General features: G+C 40.2%; 2 protein-coding genes across 2 annotated transcripts; both read left to right on the top strand.

Annotated features, from left to right (window-relative positions):
• Positions 1–297: 297 nt before the first annotated feature.
• Positions 298–6,460, top strand: LOC117258608 (C-type mannose receptor 2-like). The gene is made up of 6 exons (XM_078170393.1): positions 298–367; positions 1,179–1,348; positions 1,836–2,055; positions 2,953–3,297; positions 4,416–4,528; positions 4,754–6,460. The coding sequence occupies exons 1-6, from the start codon at positions 340–342 to the stop codon at positions 4,889–4,891; spliced, it is 1,014 nt and encodes a 337-aa protein (XP_078026519.1). The 5' UTR covers positions 298–339; the 3' UTR covers positions 4,892–6,460.
• Positions 6,461–8,265: 1,805 nt separating this feature from the next.
• Positions 8,266–23,051, top strand: LOC144464116 (macrophage mannose receptor 1-like). Its single transcript, XM_078169742.1, has 6 exons — positions 8,266–9,109; positions 10,363–10,541; positions 16,107–16,332; positions 16,815–17,156; positions 18,051–18,145; positions 18,755–23,051. The coding sequence occupies exons 1-6, from the start codon at positions 9,079–9,081 to the stop codon at positions 18,884–18,886; spliced, it is 1,005 nt and encodes a 334-aa protein (XP_078025868.1). The 5' UTR covers positions 8,266–9,078; the 3' UTR covers positions 18,887–23,051.
• Positions 23,052–24,932: the final 1,881 nt, after the last annotated feature.

The following is a 24,932-nucleotide window of genomic DNA, read 5'->3' as shown; positions in this document are numbered from 1 at the left end:
AAGTTCTGTCTTATCCTCTATCACTGCCTTAAAATGACTAACGATCATTCACTACAGACTGTGGTCAGTATTTGTCGCTGTGGTCCAACAAAATGTCGTCAAACATGTTTCTGAAAAAGGGGAACATCCCTGAACAAACACACCGCATCATCTCCATGAACTTATGAATAATTAAATTTGAATTAGTGTATGATAATCAAAGAATTGTTTCCTGTTCCCACTTTGCATGAAGTCAAATGATACGGAGGTACTGTACTCTGCTCAAGTTAACAATGAGCCATTTCAGCAGCCGCCTGTCTGAAGTCACACATTAAGATAAACAAAGAGCAGCAAACAAAGATGGACACAGTTCTGCTCATTATGGCAGGTAAGTGTTTTATAACTGTTTATATTTTTTTCTGACAGTACACTGAGAAATCCTCGTGGCTACCAAGCTAACAAATGTTATGATGCACTATAATAATTGATGTACGGACTAATGCAGACTGAATACACACATTCTTCACACGGCTGGATAAAGACCGACAGTACCGAGGCCTCAGGTCTGAGGGTTCTGCCACCGTCACCATGTCGGCCACTTGCACTGAAATATTTCTGTTTTTCCAGACTTCATGTATTTATATGTGCTTACAGAATCAGCAGTAAAATGTCTCGTGTGACGCTGATCTGATTTTATAACATTATTAGATCGTTAATACTGAAGCTTCGGTGTTAGAGCAAGTTTTAATTTCTTTATACACAGTTAGCTAGTTTAGTTCAGTGGGTACCAACCTAGGGGTTGGGTCCCTGCAAAGGGCCGCCAGATAAATCTGAGGGCTCATGAGATCATTCATCAACTTACAGATGCATACATTTGTAATGATTTATGGTACTTTAATCTTTGTTTGTTTGTGAAGTATTGGATCATGTTAGCAGTTACTGAAGACATCTGACATCTGCTTTAATATAGGACGATGTAATGTTTACATTTGTCATGTTTTAAGGTAAAATCTGAAAAAAAAACCTGCAGTGTAAAATGTAATGGAGTAGAAGTATAAAGTCGGTTACATTCCACGACTGATGTTACTACAAAGACAAAGACATGTCTGAATACACTCTGATGTGACGTGACAAAGTGAAGAGATATAAAAAGTCATTTATAGTCTGAATCTGATCACTATGCATGTGTGTCACTGCAGGGCTGTGTGCTGTCTCATCACATGCTGAACGTCAGTACCATGTTATTTATGACCTGAAGACCTGGACTGAAGCACAAAGTTACTGCAGAGAGAAATACACAGACCTGGCTACTGTCGACAACATGGAGGACGTGACGACCCTGATCAACATGGCAGATAGAAGCAGAATGGTCTACTGAGATGAAAACAACGTTAGTTCACTTTGCTCTGTCTTTCATTTAAAAGTCATTTTTGACAATAATGTTAAAGACAGGTGGTTTGAAAGTGTGAAAATCTGATCCTACATAGTAACTAATTACCAAGTGTAGTACAGTAAAAGTACAGTACTCCCTGTGAAATGTCGTAGAGTAGAAGTATAAAGTGTTTTTAGTATAAACTTCCCTCATGGTGTTTGAGCAGACAGTGTTTCCCTGTTGAGCTGCAGTGGAGGGATGGTAACAAAAGGAGGAAGACTCTAACTTTGGAAGATCTCCACAGACAGATGAAGCCTCAGATTAACTTCACATCAATGTTTGAATATATTTTACACAGAACGAGTTTGTTCCCCATCACTTGTTTTTAAAAATTTTAAACCTCACCTTTAAGAGTTTTACAGAATTGAAACTCTCAACAAAAGCTAGAGCAAGGTCTAATTATTTTTTTCAATCTTGTTTTCAGCGAGCCTGGATAGGGCTGTACGATGACGTGGACAGCTGGAGGTGGTCACTGTCTGACACAAGTTACTACAAAGACGGGGAGACAGAGTTCAGACGATGGTCATCTGGAGAGCCAAATAATGAACACAGTGGAGAACACTGCACATGGATGTATGATAGTGGCCTTTGGAATGATGCCCCATGTGCATGGCAATATAAGGCAGTCTGCTCAGATGTCAGAGGTGAGAATATTAACTTAGTTAGTTTCTTGACCTCTGACCCTTCTCTGCTTCTCTTTGCCTCTGAAGCAGGTTCATGTAACGTTTGTTGACCCTTACAGCTGGAATATTAACACAGGTTCATTTTACGTCACTGTCTCAGTCAAAAGAGGTGCAAGAAAAGGAGGCAAAATAGCTCTGATGTGTCTTTATGGATGAATGTGGGACTGGACGCCTGCATGTTCATATGCACACAGATATATGGTGATTTCACCTTCAGGCTGAGATTCATAAGGAAAAAAACTGTATGTGCTCAGTAAATCAGAAAAATAATTCATCCATCCAAAAACTAGAATTACCGCCTGTGGTTGTGTGCCTTTGTAAACTAGTCAAGTTACAGTTTACATCCATGCCTGTCCAGACTCATGTAGCCATGACAGTCAACAATGCTGCAAAGATGGTACAGATTCTAAAACATGGATGCTTCACACACATCTCCAACTCTGAATATCTGCCAGTAAAGTGTTTTTGCAGAACATTATGATGTCACAGTGATGCTGACCTTTGACCTTTGGGATATAATCATCACTTCATGATTTCATCATGAGACACTTGTGTGAAATTTAGTCATAATTAGTGTATGAATTCTTGAGTTATGGTAAAAACAAAATTTTTGTGACTTCACGGTGACTTTGACCTTTGACTGGCAAATTTTAATCAGTTCATCCTTGAGTGCCAGAGGACGTTTGTGCCAGATTTGAAAATATTGCCTTAAGGTGTTCTTGAGATCACATTCATGAGAATGGGATGGACAAATGGACGGAGGGACAACCTGAAAACTAAATAAAAAACTAAATAATACGTATTTATGTTGTATGCAATGGTGTCTTTTCACAGCACTTCACTGTGGTCTATTTTCAGGGTCTAATGTGACATTTGTCCTCACTGACGCCTCCATGACATGGACTGAGGCCCAGAGCTACTGCAGAGCAAACTACACAGACCTGACCAGTGTGAGGAACATGACAGAGAACCAGAAGGTACAGGAGCTGATACCTGCAGGAGAACGTGTCTGGATCGGCCTCTTCAGAGACTCCTGGAAGTGGTCGGATGGAAGTACCTCCTCATTTAGGTACTGGAAACTGGAAACTAAGGAACCTAATAACAGCCAAGGAAAGGAGGCTTGTGTGGCTGCAGACTTTGGCCAATCTGGAGGATGGGAGGACTGGAACTGTGACTTTGAGAGAGCGTTCATTTGCTCCAGCGGTAAGCTGTCATTTATTTAGCCTTTAAATGTGGAGTTAGATTAACTTTATTTGCAGATACAGTAGACAAACTCCTCAAACAACAAACAAAGACAAAAGAAAATGTCCATACTCATAAAGTTATGTAGATAATACATTTTAACATCTGTAATGTTGATAATGTTCATGAAAATATTTGGACAATTAACATGCTGTAGGGATCAGCTGCAGATGAGTTTTTGTTGTGTCATAAGTCCAGTTCAGACCAAAGATTCAAGATGAGGCGAACTGAAACAAGCAACTACTTGAGATGTGCCGCACTGCAACCAGATGAGACGTGTATCATCTCTACTCAACAACTCTCTGTACTTCTGATCTGTAACGTTGACAGGAAGTGACCACCATGAGACGGCGCATCATCTCTAGTCAACAACTCTCTGTACTTCGTTCTGATTTGCAGCTTTTCAGACTTATTTTGTGGCTGAATATAATTTGTAGCTTCTTAAACTCTGAATGAGGATAGTGATAGTGAGATACTGGCTTCAGTGATGAAACAAAACCAGCATCAGATGGACTGTATTCATAATCAATACGCCACAATAATATAAATAACCAGCGCCAATTCATCAGTCAATGAGAATGTGTGTGTGTGGGCGGGGCATAAGCATATACAGCCAGCAGCAGCAGCGACCCACCGTCTGACACCGGCACACTGTGAGGACAGAAACAGAGGGCTCTGTGGGGATGGAGCACCTGCTGCAGCAGGCAAACACATCATCTGTGGCCATTTTGACTTGACCAGCAGACTTCACTACAAGCTGATTGGCTGTTGAAACAGGCGACGTGCTTTAAAACCAGCCGCCAGCCATCTGACCAGCTGAGTGTCAGGTGACACCATCAGCCAGCTTGAGTCGAGCTCAGACCGGCCAGTTCACACTGCTGCTACTTTTCTCTGCAACGTTCTAAAACAGTTTCGTCTTGTCGCGGATGTTTAGTCTGAACTGGGCTCAAGACCGGCAGAAACCAGCAATAAGGTCCATGCTAAGATAAGCTAAGATTTTCTTGGGTCATAAAACAGCTGCCTTTAGAGATTAAGCTGATGGAAAATGTAATACCTTATTTTTCCTCTATCGTTTAAAGTGTCAGTGCCTGTTTCAAAGAAAGCAATGAAAGTGATGAAGGTGAGGTTTGAGACACAGGACTCCTCTCTGGATATGAATGACCCTGTTGTGATGGAGGACATCTTAAAGAAGGTAAATATTTCTAATATTACAATAAACAGAACGACCAGGTCATTTGTTTGATTTGGCTGACTACTAAGAACGTTGTAAAAATGCTATATGCAGCGTAAGCATGTATGTCTCCATTATTGAGGGCAGATGTGTCAAAAATCATGCAAACAATGAAGCAGTTACAGTTTAGTAAGGAGTTTTTCTCTGTTGGTGATATTCAGGAAAGCAAATGTTTTTGTATCTCAGCTCAAACAGAGGCTGAGGCACCAGAGGCTGAATGACGACATCAAGCTGAGCTGGAGGAAGCAGCCAGATGGGAAAGTCTTCCACAAGGAAGAGAAGAAGACAAGGAAGAAGAGCAGTCCGAAAAAAGATGAGCTTTAATCTTTCAGTCCACTCTTCTGTCATCTTCAACTTGCTTTTCTGCTTGTTCTTCACAATAGCCCTCATTTATCAACCTAACTTACAAACCAGCGCAGATCTGAGCGTAGAAATCTTACGAGAGGATTTGTGTGTAACTCATGAAACGTTCCTATCTTCAGCATAGGAACGATCGGGTGTTGACAAATGTGACAACTGAAAACAATCATCATTTACAAATTCTGCCCCAATAAATTCTGGGTTAATAGGCCACACCCCTAGAGTTTACAACATGGAGATACAGCAAAGAAGAGAGACCTCTCTAGGCTAGAAATGGAAACACTGATGTCCCAGGTCCAATTTCATCAACTGTATGTGCAACCCATGTATACTTGTAATAGCATGAGTTGGACAGACAGTTCAGTGTGGTGTCAGCAGTGATGCAGTCGTTTTTGAATTACAGAATGAACTACATTCCATCCCTTACCTGTGTCATGAGCTTTGGGTACTTACCAAAAGAATGAGATCAAAGATACAAGTGGCCGAAATGAGATTCCTTCATAGGGTGTCTGGGCTAGACCCCGGAGGGGGGAGAGAGAGCTCGGAGTACAGCCTCTTCTCCTTTGTGTCCAAAGGGGCCAGTTGAGGTGGTTCAACATCTGATCAGGATTCTCAAGGCGCTTCCCTTTCGGATGTGTCCCAGGCACACCCAACTGGTACGACACCCCGGGGTAGACCTAAAACACACTGGGGAGGTTGTATATCTCATGATGGATGGATGGATTTTTTTTTGATAACTGATTACTCATTTAATTCGGGTTTCATTTTGAGGTTTGAACTGTTGGCTGGACAAACTAACATTTGAAGGCGTCACTGTGAGCTCTGGTCTTTCTCAATATTTTCTCTTCTTACATTTTACAAACTAAACAATAAATGAATTGATCAAGAAAATAACCAGCAGATTAATCCATTATTGCTCCACCTCGACCAAGTACCAGAGTCAAAAGCTGCTGTAACATTCATGCATGAGTAATAATGATCTCATAAATTATATAATAGTATGCAGGATGTATCATACCAAACACACTCAGTGAGCCATTTCTCTGCATTGACTGCTTTTACTTTGATATTTAAAGTGCATTTTCTGATTATAATTAAATACTTTTATTAAAGTACCATTTTCAATGCAGGACTTCGTTCGAAAGTATTTTAACAGTGTGGTGTTGGTACTTTTACTTATTACATTATCTTCCATAGACCATGTACAAAAACCATTCCTCTCACACAGAGAGAAGAGATGCATTGTACCAAATGTAGCCACAGGCTGGTTTCCAGTGAAGAAAGTAAAGGATTTGGATACTTCCTCTTTCTGCTGGTTTGACCAGTCCGACTTTATGCAAACACAAAATGATTTGAATGTTAGAAATGACTCCGAAGAGGAACTTGCTGAAAACAGTGTCAACATCTACATGCCATTATTTATGTAACTAGAGGTGTATCAAAGAAGAAGCATAATAGCCATGTTGTTAAACGTTCTGTTTCACTATCTTTTAATGTTCAGCCATGTTGGCAGCGTGGCTCAATGGATGCCAAAGTTGGCCGGTCTTTGGTCCACACTGATATATTTCCGCAACTGTTGGATGGTTTGCTGTGCTTTGGTATGAAATTCATGAACCTCAGAGGATGAACCCAACTGACTTTGGTGAATTCCTGACCTTCTCCTCTAGCGCCACCATGGGGTTGGCCTTTGTGGTTCACACTGAAATATCTTGATAACAATACGATCACACGCCATGAATTTTACCACAGATATTCAAGGTTCCAGGAGGATATATTCAAACAACTAAGGTGATCCTCTAATCTCTTTAATCAGATATCTGCATGCAGAATCTGTAGGCAGCAGTACAAGATTTTGGTATCAGATACATTCTGGTTTCCATGTGCATTCCAAGCAGTGTTGACCAATCACGTTTTAGCAGGCTTTCATTTGCTGCAAGTAAACAGTTCATCTGGAGAGTAAGGAGGCAGAAAGCATGGGCCGAAATGCAGTCTTGGAACCCTTCAGCTGATGTCTGACAATTAATATCTGACAGCGTTTGATTAATCTGCATTCAGTTCTTACTGGTTTTAACAGACGGCATCACATCACCCCAATCCTGGCTTCCCTCCATTGGCTCCCTGTGCGTTTTAGAATTGATTTTAAGATTTTACTGATCACTTTTAAAGCCTGTCTGAGTCTGGTCCCAAGTTACATAGCAGAAATGTTGACCCCATATGAGCCAGTACGCAGCCTTAGATCCTCGGGCAGGGCCCTCCTGACTGTTCCAAAGTTGAGACTTAAATCTAAAGGCAACCGCGCTTTTTCCATCAGGGCCCCTCGACTTTGGAACGACCTGCCTGAGGACATAAGGCTTGTAGAATCAGTAACATCTTTTAAATCTCTTCTTAAAACCCATTTTTATAGACTTGCCTTTATGTGATGTCGTCTTTTTATTTATTCTTTTTATTTATTTTATTCTATTCCTTTTAATTGTTTATTCTTTGTTATTCTGTTGTCATTATGCAATGTTGTCTTTTTATCCTTCTATTCTTTTGTTTCTAAGTATTTAGAAATAATAGTTTTATTGCCTTTATTGTTCTTACGTATCTCTTTTATCGTTCTGTCTTTGTCATTCTGTCTGTGTTTTGCTTAACTTCACCTCAATTTTAGCTTAAACAGAGTGAGACTGCGAGAGAGAAAGAGAGAGCGCGCGCGCACGAGAGAAACGCAACATTGATTTACAGTTGTGGTGACCTCCTCCCAGGCTACCTTTGCACCATCAGCCCGTGGAGGTCTGCTCGCAGTTCTGTATATTGGGACACTGCAAGCGTGGACCTCCTGGACCAAAACATCAGTTTCCTCCTGGGAGGAGTTTGGCCGTCTGATGCTGCTGCTCTCTTCTGCCATGGCGAATTGAGTAAACTCTCATTACGCCTTCGGGCGGCGCATTTAAGGGCGAGGAGAGGGGCTCATTTGATTGGTGTGATGTGTGTAAAACCCACTCCACGCCTTCTCTCCTCCCTCTTTCCGACTTGCACAGGTAGGAGGGACGGAGGTGGGAAAGAGGAGTAGCTGCGCCAGGTGCATGGTGTGCCAAACCTGCAAAATCCGCCTGGCCACACCCAGCTGGCGAAGCGCAGGTGCGCTGCGCCCCTGCCTCGCCCGGTCTGCCAAACTAGAGGCCTCTGTTACTATAGATATCCTGTGTTTGCTTTGTTTGTCAAAGCACTTTGTAAACTTTTGTTTTTAAAGGTGCTATATAAATAAAGTTATTATATTATTATTATTATTATTATTATTATTATACACTCATTTACTCATTTTCCGTAACCGTTTATCTTGTTAGGGGTCGCCATGGTGCTGGAGCCTATCCCAGCTGACACTGGGTGAGAGGCAGGGTTCACCCTGGACAGGTCACCAGACTATCACAGGGCTGACACATAGAGACAGACAACCATTCACACTCACATTCACACCTACGGACAATTTAGAGTCACCAATTAACCTGCATGTCTTTGGACTGTGGGAGGAAGCTGGAGCACCTGGAGGAAACCCACACTGACACAGGGAGGTCAGACTCTGCACAGAAGGACCCAGGGTTCGAACCCCCACTGTGGATTCATACTAGGAACCCTCTTTTATCATATATAGTAAAAAGGTGTTTTGCTTATTTTTTAAAAGATGTTTTTCATGTGAAGAAGGCCATGTTAAAGGTTGTTTCACCACGGGAGAAGCCAAGAAGTGAGATTCTGGTCTTAACTCAGTTTTGACAGAATATGTAGTTTGTAACACACTTTGTCTTTGTACAGCAGAACACTCCTGCCAAATGTTTTAAAGTATGAAAAAGTGGATCCATTGTAGAATGAATCTTTCTAATGTAATGGAAATGTCACTGCCTTTAAATGACTAATGATCATTCACTACAGAGTGTGGTCACTGTTTGTTTGTGGCTGTAGTCCAACAACATGGCAGGCCTGTCAGACATATCTTTGAAAACAAGGAAAACGGCTGAGTTTATTGCCTAATATGTAAATAATTGTTTAGTCAGAACACTTTGCATGAAGTTAAAATTATAGTGAGGTACTGTGAGGCGTTTGTGTTGAACATCAGGAGCTATTTCAACAGCTGCAAGTCTGAAGTCACGCATTCAAACAAACTGAGAGCGAACAAGATGGACACAGTTCTTCTGCTCATCACAGCAGGTCAGTGTTTTTTTTATCAATGTTTATTCTTCTGTTACAGCACTTTGATATATCCCCTGTTTGATTATTTGTTTTACATTTGAATACATTTTTGAAGTCTGGTGCTCAAACACTAAAGGGCACCCCTTAAATTACACACAGTAGCACATCTTTTACTCATATTTATTGAGACTATTTATTTCAGTATCCTCACAGTCATACAGTCAGACATGTTCGTCTGAACATGGGTGGGGACACATACTAAGTGAGGGGGTGTGGGCCCTTTTCAGCATCAAATACTTAATTTCCTTTTTTCTGGAGAATTTTTCTGCATCAATTTATGACGCAAATGTCTTGTTGCCGCTCTGACACACAGACACACTCTGAGGACAATTTCTTCGTCAAACGTTCCTCAGTTAGATTTGAGTGCTGAGGAGGAAGAGTGTTCTGGGGGAAGTTTGGTTTATTGACATTTAATTTAGCCTCTTACAAACATATTTGTATTCTACATTCTTTTGTTATCTACCCATCAGAACCCTTTAATTTGACCTGTGGTCCGGTTCACATTTGCTATATTCACTGTTGGTTCATAAAATTAAAATCACATTTTTTAGATATAATCCACCGCCTTAAAATTTGTAACTGATGTGTTAACTAATGTAACAACAACCTGCCTAGGGACGACAGATGGAAATTAGCCGTGGGCTACAATCTGGCATTTTTACATGTACTACTGTACTATGTTCATTAATATGTACTGTCCCTACCTTTAATAAATCAATAAATTGTAATTGTAAAATATTCTGAAGGAATCGCAGAGAACAGCTGCGTGCAGCGGCTGCAGCTCTTTGCACACACAGTGTTCCTGCAGCACCAAACCACATGTCAGATTTCTTTCAAAGAATTATCAGTGCCGTGATGTGAGAGACACAGACATTATTTTAAGTTAAGTTTTGGGTTATGAAGACGTGGAAGAAGGAAAGCAGTTGAGTGTCTGTCTCCACTCGCACCAGGCTGTCGGTGAACCTGAATCTGCCAGAAAGGTGGAGGGACACGGTGTGATTGTACGCCAGACTGGCTTACTTGTTGTTAAGCTCAATAGTGGGTTATTGCCTACGTTAGTCAGGCTGTATTTAGATGTTTTTATCGTTGTTTTATTTCACAACAGTGACATGCTGAGGCTCAGGGCGAACACTGAAATGTAATAAAAGTGAAGAGATATAAAAAGTTATCTGTAGTCTGAATCTGATCACTATGCATGTGTGTCACTGCAGGGCTGTGTGCTGTCTCATCACATGCTGAACGTCAGTACCATTTTGTTTACGACCCGAAGAACTGGACTGAAGCACAAAGTTACTGCAGAGAGAAATACACAGACCTGGCTACTGTCGACAACATGGAGGACGTGAGGATCCTGAACAACATGACAGATACAAGCAAACTGACTGACACAGTATGTTACAGCTTTTTGAGTTCACTTTTCTCTGCCTTTAATTTCAAAGTCATTTTGATAAGTGTGTCAGTGACAGGTGGTTTGAAAGTATTAAAATCTGATCCTACATAGTAACTATAGTAAATATCTCCTGTAAAATGTAGTAGAGTAGAAGTATAAAGTGTTTTTAGTATAAACTTCCCTCATGGTGTTTGAGCAGACAATGGGTGTTTCTCAAAGTCAGGGAAGGATCCTCAAACAGCCGAATTTCAAGGATGCTACGTCATCGACCCCCGCTGAAGGACTGTTCCAATGTCAAGGATCCTTCTGAATTTCTTCCTTCTTTCTTGCATGTGTTTATCCTGAGCAGGTATAAAGTCCCCACAATGCTTTGCAAAGGATTCGCTGGAGGTGAAGGCGGGGTCTCTTCGATGAAATCTGCGCCAGCAGAGCTCGGCAGGATTTAGATAAATATGTCATTTATTTGGATTAATATCTTCAGGAGTTTTTATCATACAAGCGTGAAAAGAAAATATTGACAGAAACCTCATAATTTACACTTTACAATGTAATGAGATTTTTATAATAACATGATTTAGATAAAACATGAAGGTTTTTAAAAGAATCATTTACAGCAGAGATGGAGCGCTAAGTGTCCACCTCCCCTCTTCTATTCACATGATAACGACATGATAACTGCTCTCATTCTGTCAGCTTCAGTTGGAGTGTGTTTTTTGGGGCAATGGCGGTGACAACAGCCACAGTAAAGACACTGGAATATCCTGCAGGTCAAAGCATCACTCATTTGTTTTGAGGTGAACATATTTCAAAAGATTACACAGCAGTATCATATACAGGCAGCAGGTCAGCTCTTTCATATCAGATCTGTTCATAATACTGTAGCGGAGTGTGTGGTGACACACACATAAAACATGGAACACTTTGGAATCACAGTGTGATTCTGTGTGTGAGTCTGTGTTCATACTGTAAATGATCATTTAGAACTTTTGTCAGCTGTTGTCTTTACTTCATTACTCCACTTAGGTGGAATTTATACTTCTGCATTGAACCGTTGCTGTAGCGATGGCGTAGGCTCTGCGTCGACATGGAGCCTACGCCATAGCCTGACGTGCCCCTCCCCAGAAATGTAACTACACACCACACGACGCAGACCTCCTGTCTATTTCTGTAAACTGAAACCATTTCCCTCAGTTTACTTTAATTTCACAGCAAAGAAACAACAAATGAATAAATTAGCATTTTAAGTCCTGTGTGTGATTTATCCTGGCTTCATATGAGCAGAGGAGATTTTCAGCTTGCCGCTAGGCTAATTTATACAATGTAAAATGCCATAGGCTTGTGCTAATAATGTTAGCATGTTGTATTTGTGGGGAAATGTTTCCAGATAAAGACAAGTGTTTGTCTGTGAATGCTGCGAGTTATAGTGAAGCTGATTTGTGTTCTTGTGTTTGAAATTGTTTCATGACTTTACAGCACTGCACAGAAACTAGTGTTTGAACTAGTGTTTTGAAGGTGTAACTGCAGAGTGACACAGACACACCACCGCACAAGTATAAATGCTCACAATGGTGTAGGCGACGTGAGTGGGCGACGTGCGTAGGCTCTGCTGCAAAAGTATAAATCCCACTTTACTCTTCAGTATGATCCAGAAATATATTCTCCCTAAAAGTCGTGTGACTCTGAAAATACTGCTACATTTATTAAAATGGTACAACAACATTAGAGAGTGCCAAAATAATCACAGTACCCAGAAACCCCTCAGTCTGCTGAGGGTTAGTGACCAACACCTGGGGACACTTGTTAGCCTGTTTCAATGTGTGTCCACTGAATGCTAGGAAGGACTCTTGCCTTGCCTGTGGAGGATCCCTCCTTGGAAGGACTCATCCTACCAAGAAAGGATCCTTGACTTTGAGAAACACCCACCATTTCCCTGTTGAGCTCAAAATGTAACAATCAGCATATAATTTAAGAAAATCCTGAGTGCTTAAAGGGCCAGTGTGTAAAATGGGTTGAAAACCGTTGAAAACAGTGACATCAGTGGTCAAATTCTAGATTGCAGGGCTCACTCGCTCACCCCTCCCATTGGGTAAATGACGGTGGTCTCGTAGGGACAAAAAGCCTTGCGCAGACACGAGTTTTTCAGGAGTAGGTCTATCTAGCGACGAGGTGAATGTTTATTTAGAAATCTAAGCCATGTTACGATATTGTAATGAATCCCTCACGCGCAGGAGACCAGAGGAGCGTTCGGGAAAAAGGCCCGTTTATGTGAGCACTCCAAAAACTCCGGTAACACTCCAGGGGGTAAAAGACTCCGTCCCAAACTCTGACTCTTCTAGCGTAACACACACACTCCATACACACATACTCGTTTACCATTCTGAGTGGGGACCCCCCTCCCCTCTCTGCTCCACCAATCTCCAGCCCGCACACTGACTGACAGCGTAGCCTGTAAACAGAGCTCAGCTGTTTATTTAGCCTAGCAATATCTCCGGACTATAGTAGCTGCAATGGACGACTTTGAACGCGATTTTGAAGAGTTTCTTGTAGCAGACACAGATCCAGAGCCATACCTGTTTGAGCCGGAGCATACAGATGAGGAATTCCATGTCTTGGATGCTGAGCGGGCGAGAAGAGAGGCTGAATCCTCCGCTCCCATTTTGCTGCACAGAATGGGATTCGGTGCTACTGCTGCCATCGTTGGGGAGATATATCATCAGGAGGAAAAGCACCGCAGAGAGTGCATCACAAGGAGTGAAGTTGCGTCTTCTTTTCCTCGCAGATGACGGTTCGGGTTCATTCTCTCCTGTTGCGTGGTAAGTGTGGTCCATTCGCAAACTTTATAACTAAAAAAACTTTTCACTACTCTGTCGATGAACTGCTAACACTCTCTGCTGTTTCCTCCTCCTTCGTCCTTCCTTCCGCTGTCTTCGTTGGTTTATTTATATACGCAAAACGCGTTCTCTGGCTGGCTGGATTGTCCGCTAGGGCTGCCGTACATACATGGTGGCACAAGATGGCAATCTCTCTAAAGCAAGGCCCTTGCTATATATACATACAGTACAGGCCAAAAGTTTGGACACACCTTCTCATTCAATGCGTTTTCTTTATTTTCATGACTATTTACATTGTAGATTCTCACTGAAGCCATCAAAACTATGAATGAACACGTGGAGTTATGTACTTAACAAAAAAAGGTGAAACAACTGAAAACATGTTTTATATTCTAGTTTCTTCAAAATAGCCACCCTTTGCTCTGATTACTGCTTTGCACACTCTTGGCATTCTCTCGATGAGCTTCAAGAGGTAGTCACCTGAAATGGTTTCCACTTCACAGGTGTGCCTTATCAGGGTTAATTAGTGGAATTTCTTGCTTTATCAATGGGGTTGGGACCATCAGTTGTGTTGTGCAGAAGTCAGGTTAATACACAGCCGACAGCCCTATTGGACAACTGTTAAAATTCATATTATGGCAAGAACCAATCAGCTAACTAAAGAAAAACGAGTGGCCATCATTACTTTAAGAAATGAAGGTCAGTCAGTCCGGAAAATTGCAAAAACTTTAAATGTGTCCCCAAGTGGAGTCGCAAAAACCATCAAGCGCTACAAGGAAACTGGCACACATGAGGACCGACCCAGGAAAGGAAGACCAAGAGTCACCTCTGCTTCTGAGGATAAGTTCATCCGAGTCACCAGCCTCAGAAATGGCAAGTTAACAGCAGCTCAGATCAGAGACCAGATGAATGCCACACAGAGTTCTAGCAGCAGACCCATCTCTAGAACAACTGTTAAGAGGAGACTGCGCCAATCAGGCCTTCATGGTCAAATAGCTGCTAGGAAACCACTGCTAAGGAGAGGCAACAAGCAGAAGAGATTTGTTTGGGCCAAGAAACACAAGGAATGGACATTAGACCAGTGGAAATCTGTGCTTTGGTCTGATGAGTCCAAATTTGAGATCTTTGGTTCCAACCGCCGTGTCTTTGTGAGACGCAGAAAAGGTGAACGGATGGATTCCACATGCCTGGTTCCCACTGTGAAGCATGGAGGAGGAGGTGTGATGGTGTGGGGGTGTTTTGCTGGTGACACTGTTGGGGATTTATTCAAAATTGAAGGCACACTGAACCAGCATGGCTACCACAGCATCCTGCAGCGACATGCCATCCCATCCGGTTTACGTTTAGTTGGACGATCATTTATTTTTCAACAGGACAATGACCCCAAACACACCTCCAGGCTGTGTAAGGGCTATTTGACCAAGAAGGAGAGTGATGGAGTGCTGCGGCAGATGACCTGGCCTCCACAGTCACCGGACCTGAACCCAATCGAGATGGTTTGGGGTGAGCTGGACCGCAGAGTGAAGGCAAAGGGGCCAACAAGTGCTAAACACCTCTGGGAACTCCTTCAAGACTGTTGGAAAACCATTTCAGGTGACTACCTCTTGAAGCTCATGGAGAGAATGCCAAGAGTGTGCAAAGCAGTAATCAGAGCAAAGGGTGGCTATTTTGAAGAAACTAGAATATAAAACATGTTTTCAGTTATTTCACCTTTTTTTGTTAAGTACATAACTCCACATGTGTTCATTCATAGTTTTGATGCCTTCAGTGAGAATCTACAATGTAAATAGTCATGAAAATAAAGAAAACGCATTGAATGAGAAGGTGTGTCCAAACTTTTGGCCTGTGCTGTATATATATATATACACATATATATATATATATGTGTGTATATATATATATATATATATATATATATGTGTGTGTATATATATATATATATATATATATATATATATATATATATATATAAAAGCATAATTGTAAGGCTACGAAAACCAAACGAATTTTATTTTATAGCGATTATACACTTGTATAAACATATTAATGGGTAGAATATTCAGATTCAGATTTCACAATAAACCATGCCAAATATTACACACTGGCCCTTTAACATAACAGTTTTGTGCATAATGTAGTAAGATATTACATTATAGGAAAACTATTACAGTATTAACTATATGTTGAATAATGTACCTGTAATTAATTCAGTGTATGGTGTAATAATTTCAAAAAACAAAGAGTACTCTCCTTGTTTTCTTAGAGCAAAGAAACTCTTCTAATTTCACATGACACCAGTGTTATTACAAAACTGTTATCATGGTATGTGCTAATGTTTTTCTTACATTATGTGCTGATTATTACATTTAAATCATTTCATTATGGGCTGTTATTATATTTCAAGTTGCTACAACATCAGTTACACTGAAAGTGCATTAGCAGGGGATCTCTTAATGTCTAGTATGAACAGCAGGAATGATTACAGGAGGCAAAACTTGTTTCACTGTTCATATGAGCTCCTGAATGTTGTTTGAAGACAGACTTAAATTTTATGAACCTGTCCTTTAAGAGTTTTACACATTGAATCTCTCAGCTGTAAAATCCTGTAATAAAGTGGTGGAGGATCAGACTGACAGGCAGCATCAAGACTGTTAATGGCAAGTTTATGTAAAAATGTTGCCTTGAACAAAAGCTAGAGCGAAGTCTAATTCTTTATCTCACTGTCAAATATTAGTATGAAGAAGTCTGGATTGGACTGTACAGAGGCACGTACAGCTGGAGGTGGTCACTGTCAGACACAAGTTTCTACAAACACGGGGAGACAGAGTTCAGACGATGGAGGGCTGGAGAACCAAGCAATATTAACAGTGCAGAACACTGCACAGCGATGGATGAGGATGGACTATGGAACGACCTCCTGTGTAGTAACAGCCTTAAGGTCGTCTGCTCATATGTCAGAGGTGAGAATATGAAGTAGTGAAGTTTTCCTTCTCTGCTTCTCTTTGCCTCTTTGTTTTCATTATTTGGGCCTCTGTAGTATCAGTCAATCCATCAAACCAACTTTATTTGTAGCACCTTTCATACAGGTGAGAGCAGTTCAAAGTGCTTTAAAGGTGACTGACAGGCTGAGAATAAGACAGAACAAATGGAAACAGTAAAACAGCTCAGTGTGTCTCCTGATGACATCACAGAGGGCTGATATGGACAGACTGGACACTTGTATGTTCACGTGCACACAGTGTGTGTGTGTGTGTGTGGTTCAGAAATACTGTTACTGATTTATTTTATTTGTTAAGATGATAATGTTTTACTTTGTTATTATTACATATTCATTAGTTTATCAATATTATATAATGGTTTGAAAAGTACCACAGAGAGGCATGGATGGGAGGCTGTATGTTACGGTGCCTCTACACAGCGCCTCACTGTGCTCTATTTTCAGGGTCGGATGTGACATTTATCCTCATCACCAAATCCATGACATGGACTGAGGCCCAGAGCCACTGCAGAGTAAACTACACAGACCTGACCAGTGTGAGGAACATGACAGAGAACCAGAAGGTACAGGAGCTGATACCTGCAGGAGAACGTGTCTGGATCGGCCTCTTCAGAGACTCCTGGAAGTGGTCGGATGGAAGTAGCTCCTCATTTAGGCCCTGGGTACTGTGGGAACCTGATAACAAAGGAGGGACTGAGCATTGTGTGGTTCACATGTTCCTCTACTCTGGACAATGGGGAGACTTGTCCTGTGCCATCAGGAGAGTGTTCATTTGCTACAGCACACGTGAGTTCTGACCCGTTATTCAAATTGTATTTGGATTTCTATAGCAACATATAACAGCAGCATATAATAAACATATATGAATAATCCACAGCATCCACAGTCTTTAAGTGCTCCTGTTCAGTAGTCTGACCGCCTGGGGGTAAAAACTATCTCTGAGGCGGGAGGTTGGAGCTCTGATGCTCTGCAGATGCTTCCCTGAGTGAAGATAAGAGAAAAGGCTGTGTGCTGGGTGACTAGTGTCCTTTAAAATACAAAGTGCTTTCTTCCTCCAGCAGGTGGTGTACATGTCCTGTATCTGATGTAATGGTGATCCTATGATTATTGATGCTATTTTCACCATCCTCATCAGGTGTTTATGATCCTGTGCTGTTATGCTGCCAAACCATACCAGTATGCATCCAGTCAAGGTGCTTCCTATTTTGGACTGGTAGAAGTAGATGAGGGTTTTTGTTGACATGCTGTGTTTCCTCACACACCTCAGAAAGTCAAGTCTCTGTTTTGATGACACAACTGGTGTTCAGAGACCTGGAGAGGGAGCTGGTGATCTGGATGCCTAAGAACTTGAAGCTGTTAACAATTTCAACAGGGGTGTTGTTTATGTCAACAGGTGGCTGAACAGTTTTCATTTTTCTGAAGTCAGTGATAAGCTCTTTTGTTTTCTCAGCGTTAAAGGACAGATTGTTGTTGTGATCAAGTCCCGGACAATAAATTTTAACCCTCATGATGCTGATCATTTTTATGGAGTTGTTTGTAAAGTGAGCAGCAGTGGTGATCAGCTGCAGATGATCAGTTTGTGTCGACTTAATGCTGAAAACATGCAACAGATGGAGGATGTAACTACCACATTTTCCCTGTTAGTGATTAAACTGATGAAATTCTGAAATGTTTCCACAGCTACGACAAAACAAGTGTTCAGACTGAAGTTTCACACACAGGACTCCTCTCTGGATCCGAATGACCCTGCTGTGATGGAGGACACCTTGAAGAAGGTAAATCATGTTTTCTAATTTGATTCAAAACCAATCAATTGACTCTGAAAGCAAATAAAAAAACCCAACTTTATTGATCCCCAGAGAGGAAATCCACATTGCAGCAGTACAAGAAACAGACTGAGGAGGAAACAGATAAAGAGCTATTTAAAATCATAAATACAGTAAAATAAGAACATTTAATAAATGACATTCAGAAGCTATATACATGATATACATTACAATACTTTGGTGACATACAGGACATGACTTGAGCATTGTGCCAATCCATATGTGCAGAAGTAAAGAGTGTGTTAGTGCCACTCTGCAGGCCTTATTGATGTGTGACTAATGAAGAATCAACAGTCAGCAGAAACTTCACTATCTGCCACCAAATGCAGCAGGAAACTGTACAAATACAATCCAGCAATCTGAGAAAAGACAGAGAGTTTACAAGAGAAGAAAAATCTACAACAGACCAACAGGTCGGCACCACCTTAGGAAAAACAAGTATATATGAAGCAGAGTGCTCCTAAAATAGAGCTTCCAGATGAGTCCAATATAAATAAGAATGCAGAATGTAATCTGTGTATGTGAGTGATGATAATGATGAGGAGTTTTGTGTCTCAGCTCAAACAGAAGCTGAAGGACCAGGGGCTGGGTGACAACATCAAACTGAGCTGGAGGAAGCAGCCAGATGGAAAAGTCTTCCACAAGGAAGAGAAGAAGAAGAAGAAGAAGACCAAAAAAGATGAGCTTTAAGGCTGAATTGTTGTGTTTGGTTTCATCAGAGACAAATGGATTTCTTTCCTTAAAGTCTTCATGTAATGGGTCAGAATAGATCTGCAACAATTAGCTGATTAATCCATCAGTCGCAACTATTTCAACAATCACTTTATCCTTTTAGTCATTTTGTAAGCTGGTTCCAGCTTCTCAAATATAAGACTTGATGATTTTCTTTGTCATAAATTATCACAAATTCAATATCTTAAACTGTTGGTCAATTATAACAAGACATTAGTCTTTATGTGTTTGGGCTGTTGGAAATTAATTCAGCCTTTTTCACTATTTCCTGACATTTTTCACTTCAAATACTGTGAGATAAAATAAGTTAAGATACTTTATAATAAGATTTGACTCAAGGAAACAAAAACAAACACCTTTAAAAAAGATGAGCTCTGATGTTTTGTGATATCTTTAAAATCTATTTTTTTCTCTTTAGGATGGCACAGTGGTGCAGTGGTTAGCATTGTCGCCTCACAGCAAGAGGGTTCCTGGTTTGAACCCTGGGGTGGGGGAGCCCTCTGTGCATGTTCTCCCTGTGTCAGCGTGGGTTTCCTCCAGGTGCTCCAGCTTCCTCCCACAGTCCAAAGACATGCAGGTTAATTGGTGACTCTAAATTGTCCGTAGGTGTGAATGTGAGTGTGAATGGTTGTCTGTCTCTATGTGTCAGCCCTGTGATAGTCTGGTGACCTGTCCAGGGTGAACCCCGCCTCAGCTGGGATAGGCTCCAGCCCCCCCGCGACCCCCAACAGGATAAGTGGTTACAGAAAATGAATGAATGAATTTCTTTCTTTATTTAAGGGTAAAATTGTGTCTAAAACTATTTGTTGTCTCCCTGTAATGTGTCAAAACATCTTCAAATGAGTTGTATAGAAATTAATTACATGTATTTTTTCTCATGCTGTCACCTTATTACAAACTTTAAGGAGTTTCAATCAATCAGACTTTATTTATATAACACTTTACATACATTCAAATGTAGCACAAAGTGCTTTGCACAATAAAATCAAGCAAAACAAAACAAACAAAACCCAAAACCACCCACACACATGCACACACATGCGCGCACACACGCGCACACACACACCTTCTCTCACACATAACACATGTATACGCACTGGAAGGAAGGCAACTGAAGCGCTATCTTACTGTCAGTAATTTGCAGTGAGGAAACACCAGAGACTGGATGAAACCAAATAAATAAAAGGGGCTAGAAATAAGTAATTAAATAGATAAATGAATAATAATAATAATAACAATAATTAAAAGATGACTTAATAAAAATAGTTCAAAGCAAAGTTAAAAAGTTAGCATTAATATGAGAACATAAAATAAACAACTAAAATGATACAATAAAAAGGCTAAGTAAACTAAAAGACTAAATTAAAATATATAATTAAGAGGAAATGATATTCTAAAAACTATGAATAAAATTTCATCTAAAGCCAGGCTAAAAAAATAAATCTTAAGTTTGCTTTTAAAAATGTCCACACTAGCAGCTGCTCTCATGTCTTCAGGAAGGCTGTTCCACAGGCGTGGAGCATAATAATAAAAAGCTGCTTTGCCGTGAGTTTTTGTTCTAACTTTAGGAATTAATAAAAGACCTCTATCTGAAGACCTGAGAGTTCTGGATGGCTCATAAGTTAAAAGCAAATCTGGTAAATAAGATGGACTAAGACCATTAAGAGCTTTAAAAACCAATAAAAGAATCTTAAAATCAATCCTGAAGCACACAGGTAACCAGTGCAGAGACTTTAAAATAGGTGTAATGTGAGCTCTCTTTCTGGTCTTCGTTGGCACTCGTGCCGCTGAGTTCTGGAGTAGATGTAATGGTGTAATATTCTTTATAGGAAGACCAGAAAGAAGAGCATTACAATAATCAATCCTACAGGTAATAAAAGCATGAATTATGTCTCTATGTTGGCTTTAGAGAGAAATGGACACACTTTGGCAATGTCTTTGAGATGATAAAAACCGTTCTTGGTGATACGTCTGATGTGGTGTTCAAAGGTTAAGTTTGAGTCGAAGACCACACCTAGATTCTTAACTTCATCAGATGGTTTTAATTCTAGTGCTTAGTTTAAAATTCAGTTTTTCCCTCAGTGCTTCAGGACCGATAACCAGTACTTCTGTTTTGTCCTGGTTGAGCTGCAAGAAGTTTTCTGCCATCCATGACTTAATGTCTAAAATACAGTTAAAAAGGGCATCAATTGGCCCTGTGTCATCAGGAGACACGGCAATGTAAAGCTGTGTATCATCCGCATAACTGTGGAAATTTATACCGTGTCTCCTGATGACGTCACCGAGTGGCAGCATGTAGAGATTAAAAAGAAGTGGACCTAAAATTGAGCCTTGGGGGACACCACAATTCAGTTCATGGCTCATAGATGAACATTCATTAAAACTTACAAAAAAATCTCTGTTGCTAAGATAGGATTGAACCCAGTTAAAAACAGTATCAGATAAACCAATCAAGCTGTGAAGTCGATTTAAACGTATTCCATGATCAACAGCATCAAAAGCTGCACTTACGTCTAATAAAACCAGGACTGCAAGTTTTCTCATGTCCAGTGTACATCTGAGGTCATTTACAACCTTAACAAGTGCAGTCTCAGTACTGTGTTTAGCTCTAAAACCAGACTGGAATTTCTCATGGATATTTTTTGGAAATGGTAAAATCATTGAACTGATTAAAAACAAGCTTCTCTAAAATCTTACTTAAAAATGGCAGATTGGATACTGGTCTGTAATTATTGGGGTCCATAACATCCAAACCATTCCTCTTCAGAAGGGACTTAACCAACACGGTCTTAGCAGCAGTTGGAAAAACACCCATCTGAAGGGAATAATTTACAATAGTCAATAAATCGTCATCTGAAATTGTTTATGTGACTTTTTATGTTACTGTTACATCTTTCAAGCACAAATGCCAAATATTTGCTGGTTGCAGCTTCTCAAATATGAATATTTGATGCTTTTCTTTGTCATATATTATTATAAGTGTAATGTTGTTGCTGTTGGTCGATTAAAACAAGACATTAGGATTTATCTGTTTGGGCTGTTGGAAACTTTGACAAACATATTTCACTATTTTCTGGCATTTTATACATATAATAGTTTTAGATAAGGTAATATACGATATGATTTTGTAAATATTAAGATACTATAAGATGAGATAAAATAGGATTCTACTGAAGGCAACTCCAATGAAAACAAAACACCTTAAAAAAGAGCCTTTAATGTTTTGTTAAATCTTTTAAAATGTATTTTTATGAGGAAAAATGTCTTAATTTGAGAATAATGTTGCATCCAGAAAATGTGTTGTCTCCCTGTGATGTGTCAAACATATACAAACAAGTTATAGAGAAAATAATGATATGTATTATTCTCATGCTGTCACCTTATCATGGATGCAACCTTTAAGCATTTTCCCCAAAAGTTACCAAAGTCACTTTTAATGTTACTGTAACGTCTTCTTTGTTGGTTTCAGCTTCTCAGATATAAAGATGTGATGTTTTTCTTTGTCATACATAAACTTAATATCTTAAGCTGTTGGTTGATTAAAATAAGACATTAGAATTTATCTGCTTGTGTTGTGGTAAATTAACCTGTTCAGATTCCCTGTCTATTCCAGTGGATGTCACTTTCCTAGGATGTCTAGATCTATGATTACTGTCATGTGACTCCACCCAAGTTCACAGACTCATTTGATTGGATGTCTATAAACCAATCAAAGTGTGTCTCATCATCTAAAGTGGACTGCAGTAGAGCCACGCCCCCTTTTTAACAAGCACAACTGACCGTGAAGCAAGGAGGAAGTGTGAGGGACGCTTCAGTCTATTAATCATATTGTTAAAGTTCATAATTCGTGTTTAACTGTGTTTATAGTAAACATGAGATGTTATATTAATATACATGTCAAAAATCACAGAAAAGATTTTCAGCTTTTACTCTGGATTTCTTATTTTAAATATCCGTCCATTGGAATGGAGGGTGGATCTGAACGTCTCTAATGATACAGTCAGCGTATGATGCATCCTGTTGATTATGTACACACTTTTCATCTCAGGAGGTCTTATTTATTTTCATTTCACAGATAAGAAACAATAAATTGTGAAGACAATAAAGCCTCCACAAATTGGCATTTGAAGTCTTGTGTGATTTATTGTGGCTTCATATGAGTCGAGGAAAAGTCCACTAGCTGCTAGGCTAATTTATACAATGTGAAATGCCATAGGCTTGTGCTAATTATATTAGCATGTTGTATTTGTGGGGAAAATGTGTCCAGATAAAGACAAGTGTTTGTCTGTGAATGCTGCGAGTTATAGTGAAGCTGATTTGTGTTTGAAATTGTCTCTATTAAGCCATTTTTAATGTGTGTTTAATGTGTGTTTTGAATCAACTGAACTTTACAGCACTTCACAGAAATCGACTAGTGTTTTGGAGGTGTAACTGCAGAGTGACACAGCAAGTGACGTAACAAGCATTTTTTACTTGTGGCATTCAATTAAACAAACAAACAAGGCAAATCACTTTCTGTGTGATCGGGGCCTAACGACAACAAATGAAAGAGTTCCATCATTTCATGTTTTAATGATTTTTAACACTTGGATTTTCTGGATATTCTCCCACATCAGAATGAAGACGCTCAAACCATCAGAGCACCAAAACCGTTCACAAGATTCCCAGATTTCCCCAGGTGAAGTTTTGCAAAAAGAAGAGCAGGTTTAAATGACAGGTTTTCTAAAGGCAGTTTGGTGCAGAGGCTTTTAAGTTGGAAGAAACAAATCAGTGCCTGGACGGTGTGTAATGAATGGAGACAAATTTATCTCTTGGACAGATTTGCAAAAGAAGTACAGTCTGTCAAACCAAGAATTTTTTAAGTATTTGCAACTCAGTAGTGTATTTCAAACCTTTGATTTACAGTCATCTGAACAGAAGAGCATTTAGAATCATTAATATTTGACTCAGAAACTGAAAGAAGTTAAAAGACAACACAGCTGTGGTTCATCATATATCATCAGGCACTGTGAGTCCATCGTAACTGAATGCACCTTCACCAGATTTGGGTACAGTTAGGAGACACGTGTCTGATGATGTGAGAGTTCTGGAGGGTTTGTAAGCAGTAAGCAGGTCAGACATGTAGTTGGGGGTTAAACCATTCAGTGACTTGTAAACAGTGGGTGTGGTTACATGATGGCTTTTCATTCAGAATGAAATAAATCTGAATGAAATCATTCGGAATTAAAGTCTTTCCAGGTAGTTTACATGGGAAATATTCATTCCCAATGAGGGTTTACACAGGAGATCAGTTTAATCGCCTTTTAATCGTCTGTATTCGGGTCCGCACAAGGTTTGGGGCAGGGAAGGTTTCTGATTGGATAGGGGGCGGGGCGGATGTTATCTGTTTACGTTTACCGGAAGAAAACACTGTAGTCCTCGCTCCGGATAACAAGATGCTTGACGACGCCGTTCTTTGTGCCTTTTTCGGGCTTGTTTTGCTTATATTCTCGAAGCAGCAGTACGACAACAACCTTGTTCTGCTAATGCTTCGTCTGTTGAGGAGGAGAAGAGAGGTAGAAGGTCGAAGGAGGGAGATAGAAGACCGTGCTGTGGCGTATGGAAACTGTTGAGTGCAACAAGTCCGACTGCTCTATCTCAGCCCGTTGCTATGCGTGCTATATACGTCATGGCGCCAGAAGGGCAAGGAAACGAGCATGCGCAGAAAGACTGGAATGAACTTAAAGAGGAATGAGTGTATACAAGTGCGAGAAATTCTTTCATTGGGAATTAGAAACGAAATATTCCAGCCCCTTACATCGGATTGAATTTTCAATCACATTGGCCATTTTCATTCTGAATTAGGTGTTTACAAGATCACTTTTAATAGGAATGAACTTTCATTCCAAATGAAAAGGGAATTAAACTGTCCATGTAAACGCACTCAGTGAGTAATATTCTGAAGTCAATTCTGTACTTTACCAGAAGCCCATGAAGTGATCTAAGAGCAGGAGTAATATGTTCA

This window comes from Epinephelus lanceolatus, chromosome 8 (assembly GCF_041903045.1).
Source record: "Epinephelus lanceolatus isolate andai-2023 chromosome 8, ASM4190304v1, whole genome shotgun sequence".
NCBI lineage: Eukaryota > Metazoa > Chordata > Actinopteri > Perciformes > Serranidae > Epinephelus > Epinephelus lanceolatus.
Note: the sequence above shows the minus strand (reverse complement) of the source record. Positions and strands in the feature narration are given on the sequence as shown.